The 19,919-nt window shown below is 41.2% G+C and overlaps 1 protein-coding gene across 1 annotated transcript in view; it reads right to left on the bottom strand.

Annotated features, from left to right (window-relative positions):
• Positions 1-809: 809 nt before the first annotated feature.
• Positions 810-19,919, bottom strand: part of NDUFA9 (NADH:ubiquinone oxidoreductase subunit A9) — a 34,423-nt gene continuing 15,313 nt past the window's right edge. The window contains exons 6-11 of the mRNA XM_036082129.2: positions 17,237-17,339; positions 13,205-13,272; positions 11,695-11,771; positions 6,106-6,201; positions 3,722-3,788; positions 810-1,104 (exon numbers count right to left, since the gene is read on the bottom strand). Of these exons, the coding sequence (XP_035938022.1) occupies positions 934-1,104; positions 3,722-3,788; positions 6,106-6,201; positions 11,695-11,771; positions 13,205-13,272; positions 17,237-17,339 (582 nt within the window). The 3' untranslated portion in view covers positions 810-933. The remainder of the gene's footprint in view (positions 1,105-3,721; positions 3,789-6,105; positions 6,202-11,694; positions 11,772-13,204; positions 13,273-17,236; positions 17,340-19,919) is intronic.

The raw sequence follows: 19,919 nt of genomic DNA, 5'->3' as shown, positions 1-19,919 counted from the left end.
GAGGACGAGATGGACATTACCAGAACTGAACAGGCTTTCCCTGGACATTCCCACCCTACCGGATCAAGGGGCTGCACTGCAGTGGAATGCAGTGACCAACCTTGGGTCACCTCAAATGGCAGTGTGTCAGCTTCGCCACAAACTACGGGAGTTTTTAATCATACTGCACTGAAGGACTTGCCCACACCACACCAACTGTTCATGTGGATCTTCGCTGTGATGTTAACAGCTTATATAAAATTTCTGATTCCTAAGCAGCGGTATGACTGAAGAGAGGCCATGGCCCTGCCTTTGCACAGGAGAGAATCCACCCGCAACCACGGATCTGAAATCATCTAGATATTGTCCGGACAGCAGCGGGACAAAGGTCTCGGGGAGTTCGGATCCAAGCAGAGGACTGCAGAATTACTGCAAGTCATTGGAGAACCCATGTCTACAGACAATGTTTCTACATGTACAAACTAGTTTTTTTGTAGATGTCATTAAGATAAATTTTTTTAAAATATCTTAAGTGTGAATAAGTTCAGGCTAGTTATGGCACACTATGTATTTTCTCAATTAATGGATATTAAAAGACAATCCCATATCACTCGGGGTCATCACAATATTTGGACATTAAAAAGGGGTCCTTGTCTTCCAAAACATACGCCAGACATAGCCTGACATAGGAAAATTCAAATCCTTCAATATTTCAGAGAATAAATGATAAATATGTCATTATTAAATATGTATTTAATGAAATTATGTTCAAATTCTGAATGACTGAATTTCTCATTATTTAAATGAGGAAAGAAAAAGCTGCAGCCGAATTTAACCTCAGATGGTTTAATAGAGGGATCTTATTCACTATATACAAGATTCTCTAACGACAGTGGGCTGGTCCCAGCCGGGCGACCTGACCGACACGGAAACCCCGGGGCAGCGCAGGGGCTACTAAAAGTTGACCGTCTTGGTCGGCTTCACGTCTTCCATTTCGGACAACAGCCAGCGGTAAGTACGATGGCGCCGCAGCACCTCAATGGCCTTGAGCTCCAGGGGTGTGGCCTGAATTCCAAGGTCTTCCAAGCCAGGCAGGTGGGGCAACAGCATGTCCGTGATGTGAAGCTGTGGACACACAGAACCATGGAGAACTCTGAGACCTGACCAAGAACACAAAGTGCTATCTCACCGAACCCTGAAACACTCAAGCTGGCCTGAGTCCCATCCCCGAGACTTGTCTCCAAAGGACACGTGGCTGCTTTTGATTCCTGCACCTCACTAAAAGTAGACCACAGAAAAAGAGTTTAAGGGAAGGAAAAAGTCAAGGTCACCAAATATCAGCGCAAACAGCTCTACCCACGAACACAGAACACTGGCTCCAGATGAGCCATTCCCCAGACTGAACCAGAATCAATCCGCAATGGAGAAGCACCAGTCACGTTGTCAAGGTGGCTTCACAGGAGGTCCAGGAAGAAAATAAAACAGGGGCTAATGCAGAAGCAGCCCATTCCCCAATTCTCCCTTGTGCACGGGCTTCCTGCTTCCATTCACACTACTGAATTACGGAGATAACTGGCATTTGTTCCTTGCTCATTAAGAGATAATCCATTAACCTTTATGCTCCTACTATACTTCATCTGGTTGATTGATGCTCACCAAGATCTAAAACACCAAACCCATCTTGTTTGTAGAGGAGAATGAGCTGGAAGACTTCCACGATCCCAGACCATCCACAAGCACACGAAGAGAATCAATACGCATATAGAGCAACTCGCTCCTTCATCCTCCCCACCTGACAAGGTCTGCAATTTTGATCGGAGTGCTGTGAGGCAGCCTCCAAATCCAAAGCCCATTCGGCCTACTGTATCCACACCCACTCCATTATCAGTGTAAGAGACACATTTGCACGTATTCAGACAGTCAGTCCTCCTGTCTGGTTTTTCATGAACGTAGAAGGGATATCTTGAAAACGGTCTCAGCTTTCCAGACACAACCAGTCAGAGGGGAGGATCAGGCCTGCCCCATTCACATCTGCTCCCCGAGGACTACTTTCTCATCTTTATGTTTTAACTTTTAGGTAACATTCAGAGGATCATTTGGCTATTCTCGTTGAGAAAAGGTCAACAGGTCTTCAAAGATAGAGACAATACAGAATTTTTATTTTATTTTGTGTTCTTCCTCGAAATACTTTTACCCGCAGTGTGGGAGACCAGCACGGGAGACAGCAAGACAGAAAGAGCCAGAGCTCTGGAACCCAACACACTGTAGAGGGACAAGACAGGCAGGCAGCCCAAGACTGGTCAAGAGAATGAGAAAGGAATAATCGACCTACTTGGATTAGGGTAGGCAGAGTGGATACCTTTCTTTAAGCCAAAAATGTTCAATATTATTGCATACACCTTCAGAATAAAAAGTTGAAAAACAAAACAAAACAAAGGGCCTGGAGAGGCAGGAGTAGTAAGATCTGGCATGTATTTTGAGGGTTGCCTGAATAATACCTGTTGATGGTCTACGGCTGTGCTGCCTAATACAGTAGCCACTGGCCAAATGTAATTTTCATTTAAGTTTAATTAAAATTAAATAAAACTTAAAATCTTATTTTTGCTGTTGCACTAGCCATATTTCAAATGTTCAACAGTCCTATGTTGCTAGTCGTTACATTTTTTTTATTATGTTATGTTAATCACCATACATTACATCATTAGTCGCTACATTTTGAACACTGTAGATTACAGAACATTTCCGTCACTGCAGAAAGTTATGCTGGACAATACTGGTTTAGACTGGTAAGAGAAAGGAGTAAATCAGGGGAGAATTCCTAGGTTTTTGGCTTGAGCAACAGAGAGAACAGTGATCTCATTAACATAAGATGAGAGAGGCCAGGAGAGAAGCAGGTTTGCAGTTCTATTTGTGGAGATGTTAAGTTTCAGGAAACTGTATTAGACCCAAATAGATGTAAGAGTCTGCAGCTGGGGAAGGTGGGGGGCGATTCAAGGCTGGAGATAAAAATGCAGCTGTGAGCTCACAGACAGCAGCTGGGGCATGGGACGAGGGGAGGGTCGTTCAGAGAATGAGCAAAGATACAAAAGGGCTAAGGACAGAGCTTGTCAGTCCCCCAACATTTACAGATCAGGGAGAAGAGGGCAAACCAGGAAGGGAAACCAAAAAGCATGGCCGAGTGAGAGGAAGAAAAGCAAGGGAATACAGAGATGGCCACAAAACAGACTGGCAAGTGAGGGTTCAGGGAAAGAAGGGGTGATCACAGGTAATCTGGAAAAGAGCAGCTTGTGGGGAGAAATGGCAATAAGAGCCCGAACGGAGTGGGTTAGAAAGACTGAGGTAAGCAACGGTTAACAGCAGGAATAGACAGCTCTTCTGAAAAGTTAGGACTCAAAAGGACCCAGAAACAGGATGGTGGCTAGAAGGGACAAAGGGGAAGGGAGGGTTTCACCTTTAAAAAAACAGAGCCCTGAAGGCATGTTTGTGTGCTGTAGGGAATGATCCAGCAGAGAAGGAAAACAGACCACGTTGGAGAGAAACTAAGGCAGCACCCCCACAGCTGGAGCAGGCTGAGGCGGGGAGAGTTTCAGGGCCCAAGCCGCGGGGCTCACCTCAGAAGGATAGTGGACAAGAGCATGCAAATAACCCAAGCCAGCAAGCGAACAAAAATCAATTCTAACTTATCCATCTCTGTAGCTCTCTGCCCCGTACCTGGCCAGGCAAATGTTCATCACATACTCACCCGCTCCACTTTATCCCTTGTTGTCCACGGCTCAAATGGACTCATTTCAAAGAGTCGTGCTAGCCATCTGGAAAAAGGCATAAATATAGCACATGTGATAAGCGTCTCCATACCCAATACTCAAGCTAGCCTGCCAGAAGCACCAGGAGAAAGGCTGCATAGAGGCAGGAGCTCACTGATTGTTTTGTTTTTAAGAAAATAACCAATATCCTGGCACCACTACCTGTGAGGTTACCTTTCCTCTCAAGCTAACCCAGCCTGACTGCCCTCACTGATAGCAGCCCTGTTCTCCACGGAAGACACAACAAATCCGAACAACTGAAAATTAAAATAAAGCCATTACTACCAACAAAACAAACAAAAAGTATCTGACATTCAGAGAAGTCAGTGCCATCTAATCTAATTTAAACCTCAGACATTCAGATATGCTTCTGTTAAGAACGTGGGCCGAGCTGAGTAGTATTTAAGATGCAAATTGTAATCCTTAAAAGCAGGCGCCCCAAGGGAACCAAAAAAATTCAAAAGTAAGGAGAAGCCTAAGACGGATGATTCAAATCAGGAAGCAAACATAAAACCCAGGACAAGAGAGCCACCTGCTTCAATTAATGCCATCTCTCCACTCTTACTGAAAATAGGGTTTTCCTTATCTGCCACCAAGTTCCTGTTAAGTATCCTCGGGGCAGGGGTTTCAGCCTGCATCCAGGGTGCTCTAGGAATTCCTCAGGGCCCCCACAGAGCACTGGGGGCAAAGGCTGGGAGTACGTGCTCTGAGGATCGCCCCTCACTACAGCTAGAGCAGCTCTGCTTCTACCTGATTTACCTAGTAGGTCTCCAGGGGGTCACTGAATGCGGGGTTCCACAGCTTTCTAAAAACTTAAAAACATCACTCCAATGTGCATAAAAAAATGAAAAGGGAAGCTGAAGATGGGTCAAAATTTCTCTGGGAACAAAGTCTCAGATTCCAGACAACCTGTCCCGATGGCACTTTACTGGGCTATTACAGCGTAATTAGAACACCCCCCACCAACCTCCAACTCTCTGCTCTGGCTGCGTGTTAACAGAGGACCTCCGCTGTCCATTTCCGTGCCCTCGGTGGGCCAGTCCGTTTGCATATGGCAACTCCACTACGCAGTGACTCTCAATCCCACGCACAGCCAAGGAAGCAGCTCCCAGCGGTCTGGCGGCACCAAAGCCGCTATCACAATGACCCCACTACCGACTCCAGTGGATACTTTTAAGTCCTTCACCTTATCTGACTTTCCTGGAGCCTTTTATTCCACAAACACTGACGGAGTACCTACTGTGTGCCAAGCACTGTCCCGGGTGCGGGAGGTACAGAAGTGAACAAACAGCCTCGCTTCCCTTCTTGAAACAGTCATTTCCTCCCTAAAACAGCCCCTATCCCCTTGATATCTAGGCTTCCAAATGCTCCACTTTTTTCACTTACATGTCTGATGACTCACTTTGAGCTTCTTGATAAATTTCCCTGACTCTGCAGGTCCTTTAAACGGACGTATTCCTCGTGCTTGGCCCCCAACCCTCCTCCTTCACATATACTTCATGCTCTTCCCTAACCTAAGTCAGTCACGGAGTATTAAGTGAGAATGAAGTAGGCGGCTTGAAAAACAGAACACCCCCAATAAATAGTATCATCACACTGCATTCTGCCTATTTTTCTGACGTGTGTTAGATCACAAGCTTTCTAAGGGTTTAGTATAATATCTTGAGTCCCTAGTGCCTTGCCTCAGACATAGTAGGCATTCAAGAAATATTTGTTGAGTGAATGCAGGAGTGAAGTGCCATGTTGGTTTATAAGTCAATCCCTGGCAAACTGGATGTGAAGGTCTCCCCGACCAGACCACTAAGTATGTGACACGATCATTCTCAGATTCTAAACCTGCAAAGGGAAGAAGTGAATCAAGAGGCAGGACAAGAAGAAGATAAGGCAACCACAAGGTCAAGTCTGAATCAACCCAGCTCCTTTCCCCAATTATATGATCAGACTGGTTTAATAAAGAAAGATCCTTTCCCACGTCTGGGTGAGTGATTTAGGGAAATCTGATTGCTCCTTCATACAACCTGCCGAGCAAGACACTTCTCCAAATTAAAACTCCATGGTTTCTAACGAGAGAATCTGAAGAACTGCAGATTTAACCTCTCAACACACGTTGTTTTTCTCATCCACACTAATCCACATTTCCCTTTCTTAGACACCTCTGGTTCTGTCCTAGACTAACATCAAGACATCAGGAGCACCTCCTAGTTAAGAGATAGAGGCTCTACTATAACGAACATACTCCCTATAACCCTAAATGACAGCATTACAAACAAATGTATGGAGTTAGCTCTATTTTAGAAGGCATAAAAAGAAACACTTTACTTACCGATAGGCAAAATGCGGCAAAGGGTACGGCAGGAAGGGTCTGTGAGCCACAGCAAAGACATACTGCACCAGGTCAAAAAGGACGTACTGACTGGGCCTACAACAAGAAAACTTACAGTTCTCCAAATTATTGGCTCCTTACAGATTTTCTTTTCAAATTTAACAAAATAACATTTTCCTTATGAAAGAGGAAACACATATGCACTGCAGTAAATACAGACTGGCACAAAGAAATCTCACCCATAATCCCATCAAAAATAAAGTTAATATATTTAATGTAGCCTTCTCATCCCCTTACATATACATATTTTTTTGCTCTTATAAATGTAAGATTACATAGGTCATCCTATTCTGTAATGTCTTTCATTTAACATTAAATCCCAATCACCTTTCTATGTCACTCAATATTCTAGCGCATATTTAATGATCACATAAATTGCACTGCATGTAATCATAACTATTTGATAAATTTCCAACTTGGGGGATATGGAAGCTATTAAAATATATTTTTCCTTTATAAGATAATGCTTTAACGAACATTCTTACAGTAAACATTTATACTTATCCATAATTATGTATTTATAATGTATTCTAGAAGTGGAACTGGCTCAGAGTATGCTTAGAAATTTTAAGGCTTTTATTGAATACTTCCATACTGCCTTCCAAAAAGGTCCTATCAATTCACATAAAATGCTAGCAGCCCCCTCACCAAAAATGAGTTTAGTCATAAAACTGTGCCAATCTAGGGGCGCCTGGGTGGCTCAGTCGTTAAGCGTCTGCCTTCGGCTCAGGTCACGATCCCAGAGTCCTGGGATCGAGTCCCACATCGGGCTCCCTGCTCCGCGGGAAGCTTGCTTCTCCCTCTGCCGCTCCCTGCCACTCTGCCTGCTTGTGATTCCTCTCTCTCTCTCTGTGTCAAATAAATAAATAAAATCTTTAAAAAAAAAAAAAAAAAACTGTGCCAATCTGTTAGGTAAAAAAGGTACCCCAACATTCTAATTTGCATTACTTTAATGATAGAGATTAATTTATTTTTCTTTATACAGTTTTAGCTACATACACTTCTTTCTTTTCTCTCTTTCCTCCTGAAGTCCCGTCTATAAAGAATGATTTGTAAGAATTCTTTATATATACATATATATGTATGTGTGTGTGTGTGTGTGTGTGTGTGTATGTATTTAGAGAGAGAGAGAGAGTAAGAGAGTGAGAGAGAAAGCGCGCCTGCACGAGGAGGAGAGGGAGAGGCAGACTCCCCACCAAGCAGGGAGCCTGGTGCGGAGCTCGATCCCAGGACCCCGGGACCACAACTGAAGGCAGACGCTCAACCGACTTGAGCTGAAAGCAGATGCTCAACCGACTGAGCCACCCAGGTGCCCCAGAATTCTTTATATTTTAATGATATAGTTGGAAATATTTTTTACTGTTTGTATTTTACTTTTTAGTGTTTAACTGTTTTGTGGCATACACAAGTTTAAACATTTCACTTAAGCAAAAGTTCGTATTTATTTTATGGTTTGATTTTATATTTAGAAAATCCCTCTAGAGTAACCAGTCACATAAATTCCCACATATTTTTTTTTATTTTAAAGGATTTTATTTATTTATTTGAGAGAGAGCACGAGAGGAGGAGGGTCAGAGGGAGAAGCAGACTCCCCGCCGGTTGGGGAGCCTGATGTGGGGCTCGATCTGGGACTCCGGGATCATGACCTGAGCCAAAGCAGACGCTTAACCAACTTGAGCCACCCAGGCGCACCCCGACTTATTTTTTCTAATGCTCTGGGGTTCTTTAATCCATAACATACTTTCCTTCTGCAAAGTATTTTTGTATTGATATAAGGTAAAGGTATAAGACCATTTACTGAATCATCTATCCTGTCCCCATATTTTGAAATGTCACATACCGTGCTCGCTTCGGCAGCACATATACTAAAATTGAAATGTCACACGCTATATATTCTTACATATATTTGAGACTGCTTCTGGACTTTCTATCCCACAGATCTGAATAATTTTGTATTGGTACAACCTAGCTTTAGTAATTATTATTGCTTATAATACATTTTAATATCTCTTCTCCCGTTTGCCTAGTCCCCTTTGCCTCAGAAAGCCTGTGAGAGCTCAAGAGTTGAATGAACATAATTCAGTGAGAAACTCCTCATTCTGACATTTTAACAAACAGAAACAAAAAACATGAAAATGTCAGTGAGGGGAACTATCAGACAAAGGCCTCAAGTAGCTTCCTTCAAGTTCCAGAAGGATGTGTAAGGATCACTGCAGGGCATACAAGCTATGCCAAAGAACAATTTGTAATCTTCACAATGACAAGCAATACTGGTATCATGGGTAAACTAATTATATGTAATATACTTGCTCTTCAGCTGCTTTGAAGCACTTTGTGTTCCATTAACTGTGACTCAAGGACCAGTTTAAGTGCCTCTGCTCACACAGAAAGGCACACTGAAGCCTGTGTCTTTCCCAGCTTAGGTTTCATGGTTCAGCATCATAGTCATTGCTTTGCAAATAGCCTCAGCAAAACCTTGTCCCCCAGCCACCTCTCCACTATACTAGCGTAGCCAAGTCCCTCCTCTGGCTCATGCAAGTATCTGCCTTCTTTGTGCCAGAACCCCAGCAAGACAGAGCTGGAGAGAAAATACAACTGGGCTACCTGGCTTCACCTATATTTCTGATCACTAACTTCAAATGGAAGACTCCGTTCTGCTTTGCTACCCTACTATACTCTCCCAAGAGGTGTTCTTCTGTACTCCCAGGGAATACTTCCTATCTTCTCCTCGGTCCTCAAGGTTTCCATATACCTCTCTGACCCACCCCACCCTGCCTTTTAGCTGATGATCTCCCCACTCGTCATCATTTTCTTAATGGTGCCTTGTGAAGTACGAAAGTTTTCCATTTTGGTGGTGTCTAATTTATCAGTTTTTCCTTTTATGAAGTATGCTGTTGATATCACATCTAAAAAAATCTCTGCCTGGGGCACCTGGTGGCTCAGTCGGGTAAGCGTCCAACTCATGGTTTTGGTTCTGGTCATGTCTCCGGGTTGTGAGATCAAGCCCTGTGTCCAACTCCACACTCAATGCCAAGTCTGCTTGAGAGTCTTCCACCCTCCCTCTCCCTCCCCCTCTGCTACTCCCCCCACTCACACTCCCTCTAAAATAAATAAATAAATAAATAAATAAATAAATAAATAAATAAATATCTTAAAAAAATAAAAAATCTCTGCTTAGCCCAAGGTCTAGAAGATTATTTTTCTTCCAAAGTTTTATAGTGTTAACTCTTACATTTAGGTCTCTAATATATTTTGAGTTAATATTTTCATGTATTGTGTGAAGTTAAGGGCGTATGTTCAATTTTTTGCATGTGGATTTCCCAGGACCGTTTGTGGAAAAGATTATTCTTTCCCCACGAAGTGTCACAGCACTTTTGTCAAAAATCAATCATCCATAAACAGAAAGGTTGATTTCTAGACTATCAATTCTGTTTAATTCATCTATATTCTATTCTAATGCCAGTATCACAGTCTTTATAACTGTGGTTTTAGAGTACATTTTGGAATTAGGAAATTTAAGTGCTCCAACTTTAGTCTTGTCAAAATGGTTTTGGCTATTGTGGATCTTTGCATTTCCCTATAAATTTAGAATTAATTTGTCAATTTTTGCAAAAAAAACAAAAAACCTGCTGGACTATAGATAGGATTGGGTTGCATAAATAGATGAATTTGGGGAAAACTGCCATTTTAACAATATTGGCTCTTTCAGTCCATGACCATGAGATGTCTTTCTGTTTACTTAACTCTTCTTTAATTTCCCTCAGCAGTGTTCTGCAAGTTTCTAGATACAGGTCTTGTATTTGTTAAATTTATATCTAAGTACTATATTCTTTTGATGTTATTGTGAATAAAATTATTTTCTTAATTTTATTTTCAGATTGTTCATTTGCGAATATATGGAAACTGAGTTTTATATACCGATCCTGTACCTGTGACCTTGTTGACTTTATTAGTTCTCATAGTTTTATGTACATGTGTGTCCATCAAGAGATATTTAATGAACGAATGATAGAATGGACCAACATCCTATAGTTAATAACTATGAAAAAACTAGGAGCAAAATTAAGGTCTTATGCTTTTGCCTTCACCTCAAAGTGTCTGAGAAATAAGCTAAGTTTTCCCCTGGGCTAAAGAGACAAAAAGAGAAACGCAGGTGCCTATCTAGAGTTTGCACACACAAAATGGGTACACTGCCATGCCTAGCACTTCCTTTCCCACCAACATGCCAAACAAGTATGGTGCACTGCAGCTCAGCAAAGAGACTGGAGGGGGCTGGGCAAAGGTAAAGAGGGAAATGGCTAACTCCTCCCAGAGTTATTTCCAGCAAGTAGTAAGCAAAATCTGTAAAGCCATTTCTATTCTTCTTTTCTTCAGAATCCTAGTGTAACTACCGTTTGACTAGAGTCAGAGGTCTTTGAGTCTAGTGATTTATGGACCCGGAGCTGAACACACTTTTTGTGACTAAATCTCCTGGAGTATATAACTCTGTGCTAACACGGTGAACTAGGAACTCAGAGAGGGGCACATATCTTGCAGCCGCTAGATACAGAAACACAATATGATTTTTCACACTGACAAAAATTTTACTTAAACTAAGCCTATAACAATAGTGAAAAACATAACAATGTATGAATTCATAATCCTGGGAATATATACTATGTTTCCTGGCTTAAAAAGAAAAGTGTCTTTTCTCTGGAAGCAAATACTTCTTAGGAATTAAGCTATCACTTAGTTGTTGAATCAGATTCTCACCTTTCATGGAACGTCAGGTGTCATTAGTTTGCTTCATAGAATGACAGGGTTCTGGGCCAATTATTAGGTGATTTGGTACCTATCAATCTGGTGGACTGAGTCTTAATTTTTTCGTTTTAGTTAAGTCAGAAAAAAGGTCCTATTCCAGCTGTGACAGGATTTAATAAAATCAGGTAAGTCACACAGCTTAACTGTGCCCCATCTGTCCTAAGAGCAAAGAGAGCATATCCTAAATGATCAGTCTTGTACAGCACAAGCAACTGTACCCTAAACCATCCATCTCCAACCTTTTGGGGGCATTGCAATACTCTATCAAAAGCAATTTAATTTTGCAACTGTACTTATTCCCTAAAAGTATTCTGTTTGTGTTTTTGAATCTATAGTAACATGCTTTATATGTTAAAACATCACTGGAGTAGTACAAAAGCATCCTTGGTGATCACTGGACTAAGTATATGTAATAGTCTAGGTTCTCTCAGACTCTGGTGACAGAAAAATCACTTATTAAAGCAGATTCCCAGTTCACTCAAAATTCTGATTTAATAGAACCGTTCAGGAGATTCTGACAATAGCGGCCTTTGGACAGCTCTTTGAGACACACTGACCTCAGGGCTAAGGGAATAAAATTTCTGGAATAAATACAGTTGAAGAAAAACACTAAAAATGCAACAAATAAATCTGTAGTGACATGTTTAGAAGTTATTGTTCTTGTAAATCATTACAATTTGTTCATTTTAATAGGTAGCACAATTTTAAAGTCAAACTCTAGTCACCTACCCAACGAAGGCAAAAGATTTCCCTCTGGAATCTGGATCCTTAATTGCATTAACAATTCCTTTTGATACATCTACAACCTGTAAGAAATCGTAACACGTGTTTAAATAATTGCTGAAAGAGAAAAACAGAGGGATGGGGAGATGGGAGGGTGAGAGGGAGGGAGGTAGGAAGGAAGGGAGGAAGGAAAGCAGGCCACATCAATCACAACCAAAAAATAAAAAAAATTTTAAAAATAAATTCAAATAACGGCATTGTCCTTTTTTTTTTTTTTTAAGATTTTATTTATTTATTTGACATAGAGAGAGAGAGAGAACAAGTAGGCAGAGAGGCAGGGAGAGGGAGAAGCAGGCTCCCCGCTGAGCAGGGAGCCCAATGCGGGGCTCGATCCCAGGACCCTGGAATCATGACCTGAGCTGAAGGCAGTCGCTTAACCGGCTGAGCCACCCAGGTGCTCCCTGGCATTGTCCTTTTTGAGAAAGCTCCTTAAAGAACCCACTCCTCAAGGGCTCAAATGGTCTGCATATTGGAAGGTTCACCTAAATATTTTTTCTAGTCAGAACATGTTCACACTCAGACAGCTGCCAAGGCCTTCTGATTGGACTCTGCTCACTATCTCTGCAATCTCACCCCTTATCATTAGTCCTAACGCTGTTACCATGCCGCACAAATTAGTAGGCGGAATCCTATGGAACTGCCGATATCCTACCATTTTGACTTTCCCAAATAATAATCTTATATGATTTCAGACCCCATGGTTTTCAATTGGGGGTGATTTTGGCTTCTCCTGGAAGGCCCTTTTGGCAAAATGCCTGGAGAGGTTTGCAGTTGTCACAACTGGGGAGGTAGTGCTACTGCCATCTGGTGGCCGGCGGCCAGGACTGCTGCTGAACAGTCTACTGTAACAGCCCCTCCAACAAAGAATTATCCGGCCCAAAATGTCAATAGTGCCAAAGATGAGAAACCCTGTTTTCAACATAATATGGAACCCAACATGCTCTTACCTCTGGACCCCTGTACATACTGTTCCTTCTGCTTGGAATGCTCTTCCCCAAACACCTTCATCTGACTTGCTGCTAGCCATCTTTAAGGTCTTACCTTCAATGCCGTTTCCTGTGGGAGGCTATCCCTGAACCTCAAGCCTGGATTCAGTGTCCCTCTGCTGTATTACATAAATCCTCTCCCTATCACAGCACTTACCACACTGCATGACAACTGCTTTGCTAGCCTGCCTCTGACTGAGGCCAACGTGAGGAGAGCAATCTGTGTCTAGTTCATATCTCTATATTCCCAGTGATGTGTACAGTGTGCCTAGCACATTCAATCTATTTTTCTTAAGTGAGCAAACAAGTGAACACACAGAGAATACATGTACCTCTTAGGTAAACTGAGAGGCAAGCAGTTGGAGCAAGTTGAAAAGAAAAAATGATGGAGTTACAGGATTAGGATAAAACCAGAAAACTGATCACCTGCCTCTGAATCCAGCCAAAGCCCCTTCATCCGGGGTACTTACGTATACTGGTTGCTTCACTGTCTTCTTGCCCAAGGAAATAAGAGGTACACCACCAAACCAGCGAGTATCTGGCAGAAGAAAGAGAAGTATGCTTTAGAAGGCCTCGACTACTAGAAGCCTCACCAATCTCCATATGCTCCAGGTTAGCAGAATCATTTTGCATAACTGAAATAATGGAATAAATGTAGCTGACATTGAGGAAGCTAATGGGCAGCCACTTGTTTGTCAGATAACAAACACGGAAAGTAAAAAGGCCAAATTTTTAAGGACGTGGAGAGCAAGGGAAAATGGTCAAATGGCTTGGCCACTTGGTGCATGGCCACTCCCAAGATGGGAAAATCACTGCACCCCATTCTAAGGAGGAACATAGGAATCAGTAGATCAGCAACACAACATGGGTAACTCAGAAAAGACCACTCTGGTAAAAAACGGAAATTTAGGATATGATGAATGCATTACCACAAATATGTGGGAAATGAAAAGATTATTTAATACATGGTGCTGAGACAATCATTTTACTAAAATGAGAAAAAAAGAGAGGAAGGGAGGGAGAAAAGGCTCATATCTCACCATAAACCAAAGCAAATCCCAAGTGGATTGAATGTAAAGGTTAAAAAAAAAGCCTTAAAAAAAAATTTTAAAGTAGACATTATTTATAAGAGCATCAAAAAGAATAAAGCACTCAGGAATAAATGGAACCAAATTGGCTAAAGACTTGCACATTGAAAACTGTAAAACACTGAAGAAATAAAACTTTTTAACGATTTATTTATTTGAGAGAGAGTAAGAAAGAGAGTGGGGAGAGAGGCAGAGAGAGAGGGGGAGAGAGAATGTCAAGCAGACTGCAAGCTGAGGGCAGAGCCTGACGTGGGCTTTATCCCACGACCCTGAGATCATAACCTGAGGCAAAACCAAGAGTTGGATGCTTAACCAACTGAGCCACCCAGGCACCCCACTGAAAGAAATTTAATAAGCCACAAATAAATAGAAATACATCTCATGTTCATGGTGGAAGACAACACTGTTAATATGTCAAACCACCCAAAGAAATCTACAGGTAATGCAATCCCTATCAAAATCCCAATGGTATATTCTGCAGAAGTATAGAAAGCTCCATCTTAAAATTCATATGGAATCCTCAGGGACCCCAAATAGCCAAAACTATTTTGAGAAAGAAAAACAAAGTTAGATCATATGGGAGATTTCAAAACTTACTACAAAGCTACAGTAATCAAGATCCAAACTGTGGCATAAATATAGACATATAAACCAGTGGAATAGAATAGAGAGAAATAACTTTTGTATGTATGGTTAAATGATTTTTTTGACACAGTGCCAAGACCATTCAATGGGGAAATGACAGTGTTTTCAATGACATCAGTTTCAATGATGCTGGGAGAACTGAATATCCATATATAAAAGAATAAAGTTGGACCTCTACCTTACACCATATACAAAAATTAACTCAAAATGGATCAAAGACTTAAACATAACAGCTACAACTACAAAATCCTTATAAGAAAATATGGGGGAAAGTTTCATCACACTGGATTTAGCAATGATTTCTTGGCTATGATACTAAAACATAGGAAACAAAAGTAAAAACAGATAAGAAATGAATTTGGGGAAGGGAGGGAAGACAGTGACATAATTCAGTCCAAATCAGATGATAAATTTTATTTTATTTTAATTAATTAGTTAATTAATTTAGTAGGCTCCATGCCCAGTGCAGAGCCCAACATGGGGCCTGAATTCACAACTCTGAGATCAAGACCTGAGCTGAGATCAAGAGTCAGAAGCTTAACTGACTGAGCCACCCAGGCACCTCAGTAAATTTTATATTATATGTTTTTTACCACAATTTTTTTTAAATTGGAAATTAATACAGAATATGAAAAGACATGAGCAATCAGGGTGAAAAAACACAGGATAAAAATATCTAAATTGGATAAATGAACTGTGGTCTACACATACAATGGAATATCATTCAGTTATAAAAAAGAAATGAGCTATCAGCCATGGAAAGACATGAAGGAAGCTTAAATGCAGAGGCTAAGTGAAGGAAGCCAATCTGAAAAGGCGACATAGCATATGATTCCAACTATATGATATTCTAGAAAAGGCAAACTATGGAGACAGAAAAAGATGAGTGGTTGTCAGGTATTAGGGGTGTGGGTAGCAGGGTAAGGAGGGAAGGATAAGAAGGTCGAGCACAGGAGATTTTTAAGGCAATGGAACTATTCTCTATGATAATCTAATGGTAGGTAGATGTCATTATACATTTGTCGAAATCCATAGAATGTACAACATAAAGAATGAATCCTAATGCAAATTATGGACTTAATAATAATGTATCAATATTGGCTCATCAATTTAACAAATGTACCACACTAATGCCAGGTGTTAATAATAGAGAAAAGTGGGTGCCTGGGTGGCTCAGTCGGCTAAGCATCTGCCTTCGGCTCAGGACATGATCTTGGAATCCTGGGATCGAGCCCATGTTGGGCTCCATGCTCAGCGGGGGGTCTGCTTCTCCTTCTCCCTCTGCTGCTCTCCCTGCTTGTGCTCTCTGTCAAATAAATAAATAAAATCTTAAAAAAAAAAAAAAAAAATAGACAAAAGTGTTGTGGGCAGAGATTGAGGGTTTAAAGGGTATGTGAGAACTCTGTGCTTTCCATTCAACTTTTCTGTAAACCTAAAACTACTCTAAAAAAATAAAGTCTATTAATTTTAAAACAATTTAAGTAAATATGCCAACAACAAAAAATAACAGTAAATATAACAAAAGATGTTATAATATATAGTCTAAATCAGTAAGAAAAACATCTCTCAAAAAAACAAATACACATAGGCAAAGGACGTACAAAGAAAACTGAAAGAAAAAATATGAATAGCTAACAAGGAGAAACAGGAAGCAACTGATAAAACTGTACCCCACCAACCATCCTAGTACTTCCTAGGAGGGTCAGAATCCTCTCCTAATACATAAGTGAATAAATTGAGAGATAACTGGTAATTTGATAGAATCAGAAACTAAAGCTGGGTTCTTATCACAGACTTTAAAAATGTATTCTCCCTTCCCACCCCCACAAATGTACAGGGAAGTCACTTTTTTTACCTGTAAAATCTAAAAATCTCATCACTTAGTCAAGGAGACTGATTTCCTCTGCCAAGACAAGTCTAATTATTAAGCAAACAAAGCCTGAGAGCAAGCATAACACGATGCCCAGCCCATGAAAGCAGTTTACATACCAGTTTAACAAAGGCCAAATTCCTATTTATTAGTCCCTAATCCCATTCCACAGAAATTGCTATTAACAAGGAAGACTGACATGATCTCAGGATCATGAGGTTGAGCCCCGTGTCAGGCTCTGCGTTCAGTGAGGAGTCTGCTTGAGATTCTCTCTCTCCCTCTGCCCTCCCCCTGCTCGCGCACTCTCTCCCTCTAAAATAAATAAATAAAACCTTTAAAAAACAAACAAACAAACAAGAAAGACTGATTACATGCACCTGACAAACTACGATGCTGCCTCTTTGTCTTTCAAAATCAACATCCAAGGGACTTGGCAATCAGACTAAAAGTGAGAAAGTACTTAAGAGGGGCTTCATATGAAAAATATAAGTAAGGCCAATATTTAAGCACTGACTACGGGCCAGGTACAGTGACATGGGCTACTTCATTTCGGTTAACACGCCACTCTTGAGACAGATATTTTCATCTCCATTTCAATATACAAGGAAGCTGCCCCTCGTACACCTGCCACAGTCACAGAGCTAGTAAGTCTCGGTCTCCCAAGGCTGCACTCTTCCCGTGAATCTAAGGTGCTTAGATTCACCTTAGATTGAAGGTGAATCTAAGTAATGAAGACCACATTAGGCACATTGAACCTCTGGGGAGGAAAAGGCAACTGGGGGAGAGAAAATATACCTCAGTCTGTCAAGTCAGAGAACCCTGTTAGCTTGTGCTTAACTTCAACCTGGTTAACCAGTATCCTCTTTTCTACTACTAAGAATACAAGAAAGAATACATACTTGCAAAATGATTGAGGAATCTATCCTCTCTTCCAAAGATGTCCGATGGCTTTATGATAATGGCTTCCGGAAATGCATCTCTCACTTCCTTCTCTCCAACGGCCTAAACAACCAACCAAACAAAAAACAGAGTTCAGAGATGAGTGAACAGAGCTTGCGTTCCTTCCACTATCAGGACGTTACTTATATTTCAAAGGTCAGTTTCTCCAGATTAAGCTAGGATTCATAAAAGTCAGTTACATAGAACTTTTTTTTAAATAACATACAAAAGTGCCCTGCCTCTAATGGCTCTTGTTGGGTTTCTTCCTATATTTATCCTGGGGAAGCTTACGCAGAAGAAAGGAGAAAACTCAGAGTAGAATTTTTCCAGCCTCCATTTTTCTTTCTAACCATAGGTTCTCTAGATGGTGTCACCAATCTAGCAGGCTGCCAGACAAAGGAGAGTGTGGTCGGAGGCCACAATATGGAAGTGGCAGCACACATACCTACCCAGAGTGGGGACAGGCCAGGAACCTTCCTAACCTCGACACCCTCGCTTGTTTCCATCTACCTCCTAGACGAGGCCTCTTTCCGTGCAAGGATCAGCACCTTGTCCAGCCTTCCTCCCCACCTGCACAGCCACTGCGAGTGACACATATGTCCAGGTGGACTTGAACCTCTGTTTCTTCAGCTTCTCAACTCCAGTGATCTCCTCTTTTCTCCACTTTTGCCCCCTTCAACTCATTCAGGCCATGGACCGTATCAACAACTGTGATTACCCTTCTTCTGAAATACTACATGAAGACATCCTGTTCTCAGATGGCAATCTCCCATACTTCCAGCTGCTGCTTCTTCATCACCTGTTCCTGGGATGTCTGGTCATCACCTTCTCAGGAGCGCTAGCCCTCTGATGCTGCTTTCCTCCACATCAAGTCCTCCTAACTTACCTCAGACTAGATTCCATGGCCCAACTTTTCAATCAGTCTCTTACCAATACTGTAAACTACCTCATCCCTTTGTCTTTACTCCTCCACCCACCAGGCAAAATCCCAATTCTGAAACAACCCCATTAGCTTCCTTCTTTGAGCCATGCACTCCCACTGTCTTCAGAGCTAGAGGAAAATAAATACATAAAAATCATAAATTGGACAACTCAATAGCGAAAAAAAAAAGTCCCAATTTGATCAAAAAATGGGCAGAAGATCTGAATAGACATTTTTTCCAAAGAAGACACACAGATGACCAACAGGTACATGAAAAGGTGCCCAAAATCACTAATCATCAGGGAAATGCAAATCAAAACCACAATGAGATATCACCTCCCACCTATTAGCATGGCAATTATCAAAAAGACAAGAAATAACAAATGTTAGTGAGGATGTGGAGAAAAGGGAACCCCTGTGCACTGTTGGTGGGAATGTAAATTGGTGCAGCCACTATGGAAAACAGTATGAGGGTTCCCCAGAAACTTAAAAATATAACTACCATATGATCCAGCAATTCCACTTCTGCTAACATGTCCAAAGGAAATAAAAACACTAACTTGAGAAGATATCTGCATCCCCATATTCAGTGCAGCACTATTTACAATCGCCAAGATATGGAAGCAATCTAAGTGTCCATCAGGAGATGAAGGGTTAAAGATGTCATAAATACACACACACACACACAATGCAATTAAAAAAGAAGGAAATCTTGCCATTTCCAACAACATGGATGGACCCTGAAGGCATTATGCTAAGCAAAGTATTCAGACAGAGAAAGACAAATACCATAGATCTCACTTATAAATGGAATAAAAAAAAAAAAAAAAAAACAAAAGCAAACAAAAACCCCAGCAAACTCATAGATACAGAGAACAGATGGCCAGAGGCAGGGGTAAAGGGGATCAAAAGGAACAAACTTCTAGTTATAAAATAAGTAAGTCTCAGGATGTAACATACAGCATGGCGACTACAGGTAATTTGAAAGTTGCTAATAAAAGAGTAGATCATAAAAGTTCTCATCACAAGGGGCGCCTGGGTGGTTCAGTCGGTTAAGCGTCGGACTGTTGATTTCAGCTCAGGTCATGATCTCAGGGTCATGGGATCAAGCCCCATGTTGGGCTCTGTGCTCAGCAGGGAGGCTGCTTGTCCCTCTCCCTCTGTTCCTCCTCCCGCTCATGTTCTCTCTCTCTCTTTCTCAAATAAATAAATAAAATCTTAAAAAAACAAAAAGTTCTCATCACACACACAAAAAAATCTGTAACTATGTGTGGTGATGTTAACCAGACTTATTGTGGAGATCACTTCACAATATATACATATGTCAAATCATTACATTATACACCTGAAACTAATATAATGTATGTCAATTACACCTGAATTCAAAAAATCATAAATTGCTGCCACTTATATACTCATGTCATAAATTTTAACTGGGACTTCAACATATCCCAAGTACTGTTTTCTTCTAATTAGCTGTTCTCTCCTATGACAATTTCAAACATTCTCTATTCTATTCAAATTCCTCCCTTACTATTCTCTTTCTTCCAATAAATGACTTCACCTTCTCATTCAAAGAGAAGATATGGCAACAGACAAAAACCACCTCAAGTTCCCACCAGAAAATCCACAACTCTCCTCCTTTCTTATCTCCCCTGCTCCAGGACTCACTTCCTTTCACTTTCTCAGGAACCTGCCCAACTGACTCTCTCCTTTATCCT

This window comes from Halichoerus grypus, chromosome 6 (genome assembly GCF_964656455.1).
Source record: "Halichoerus grypus chromosome 6, mHalGry1.hap1.1, whole genome shotgun sequence".
NCBI lineage: Eukaryota > Metazoa > Chordata > Mammalia > Carnivora > Phocidae > Halichoerus > Halichoerus grypus.
This window is presented reverse-complemented; position numbering and strand designations above follow the sequence as displayed.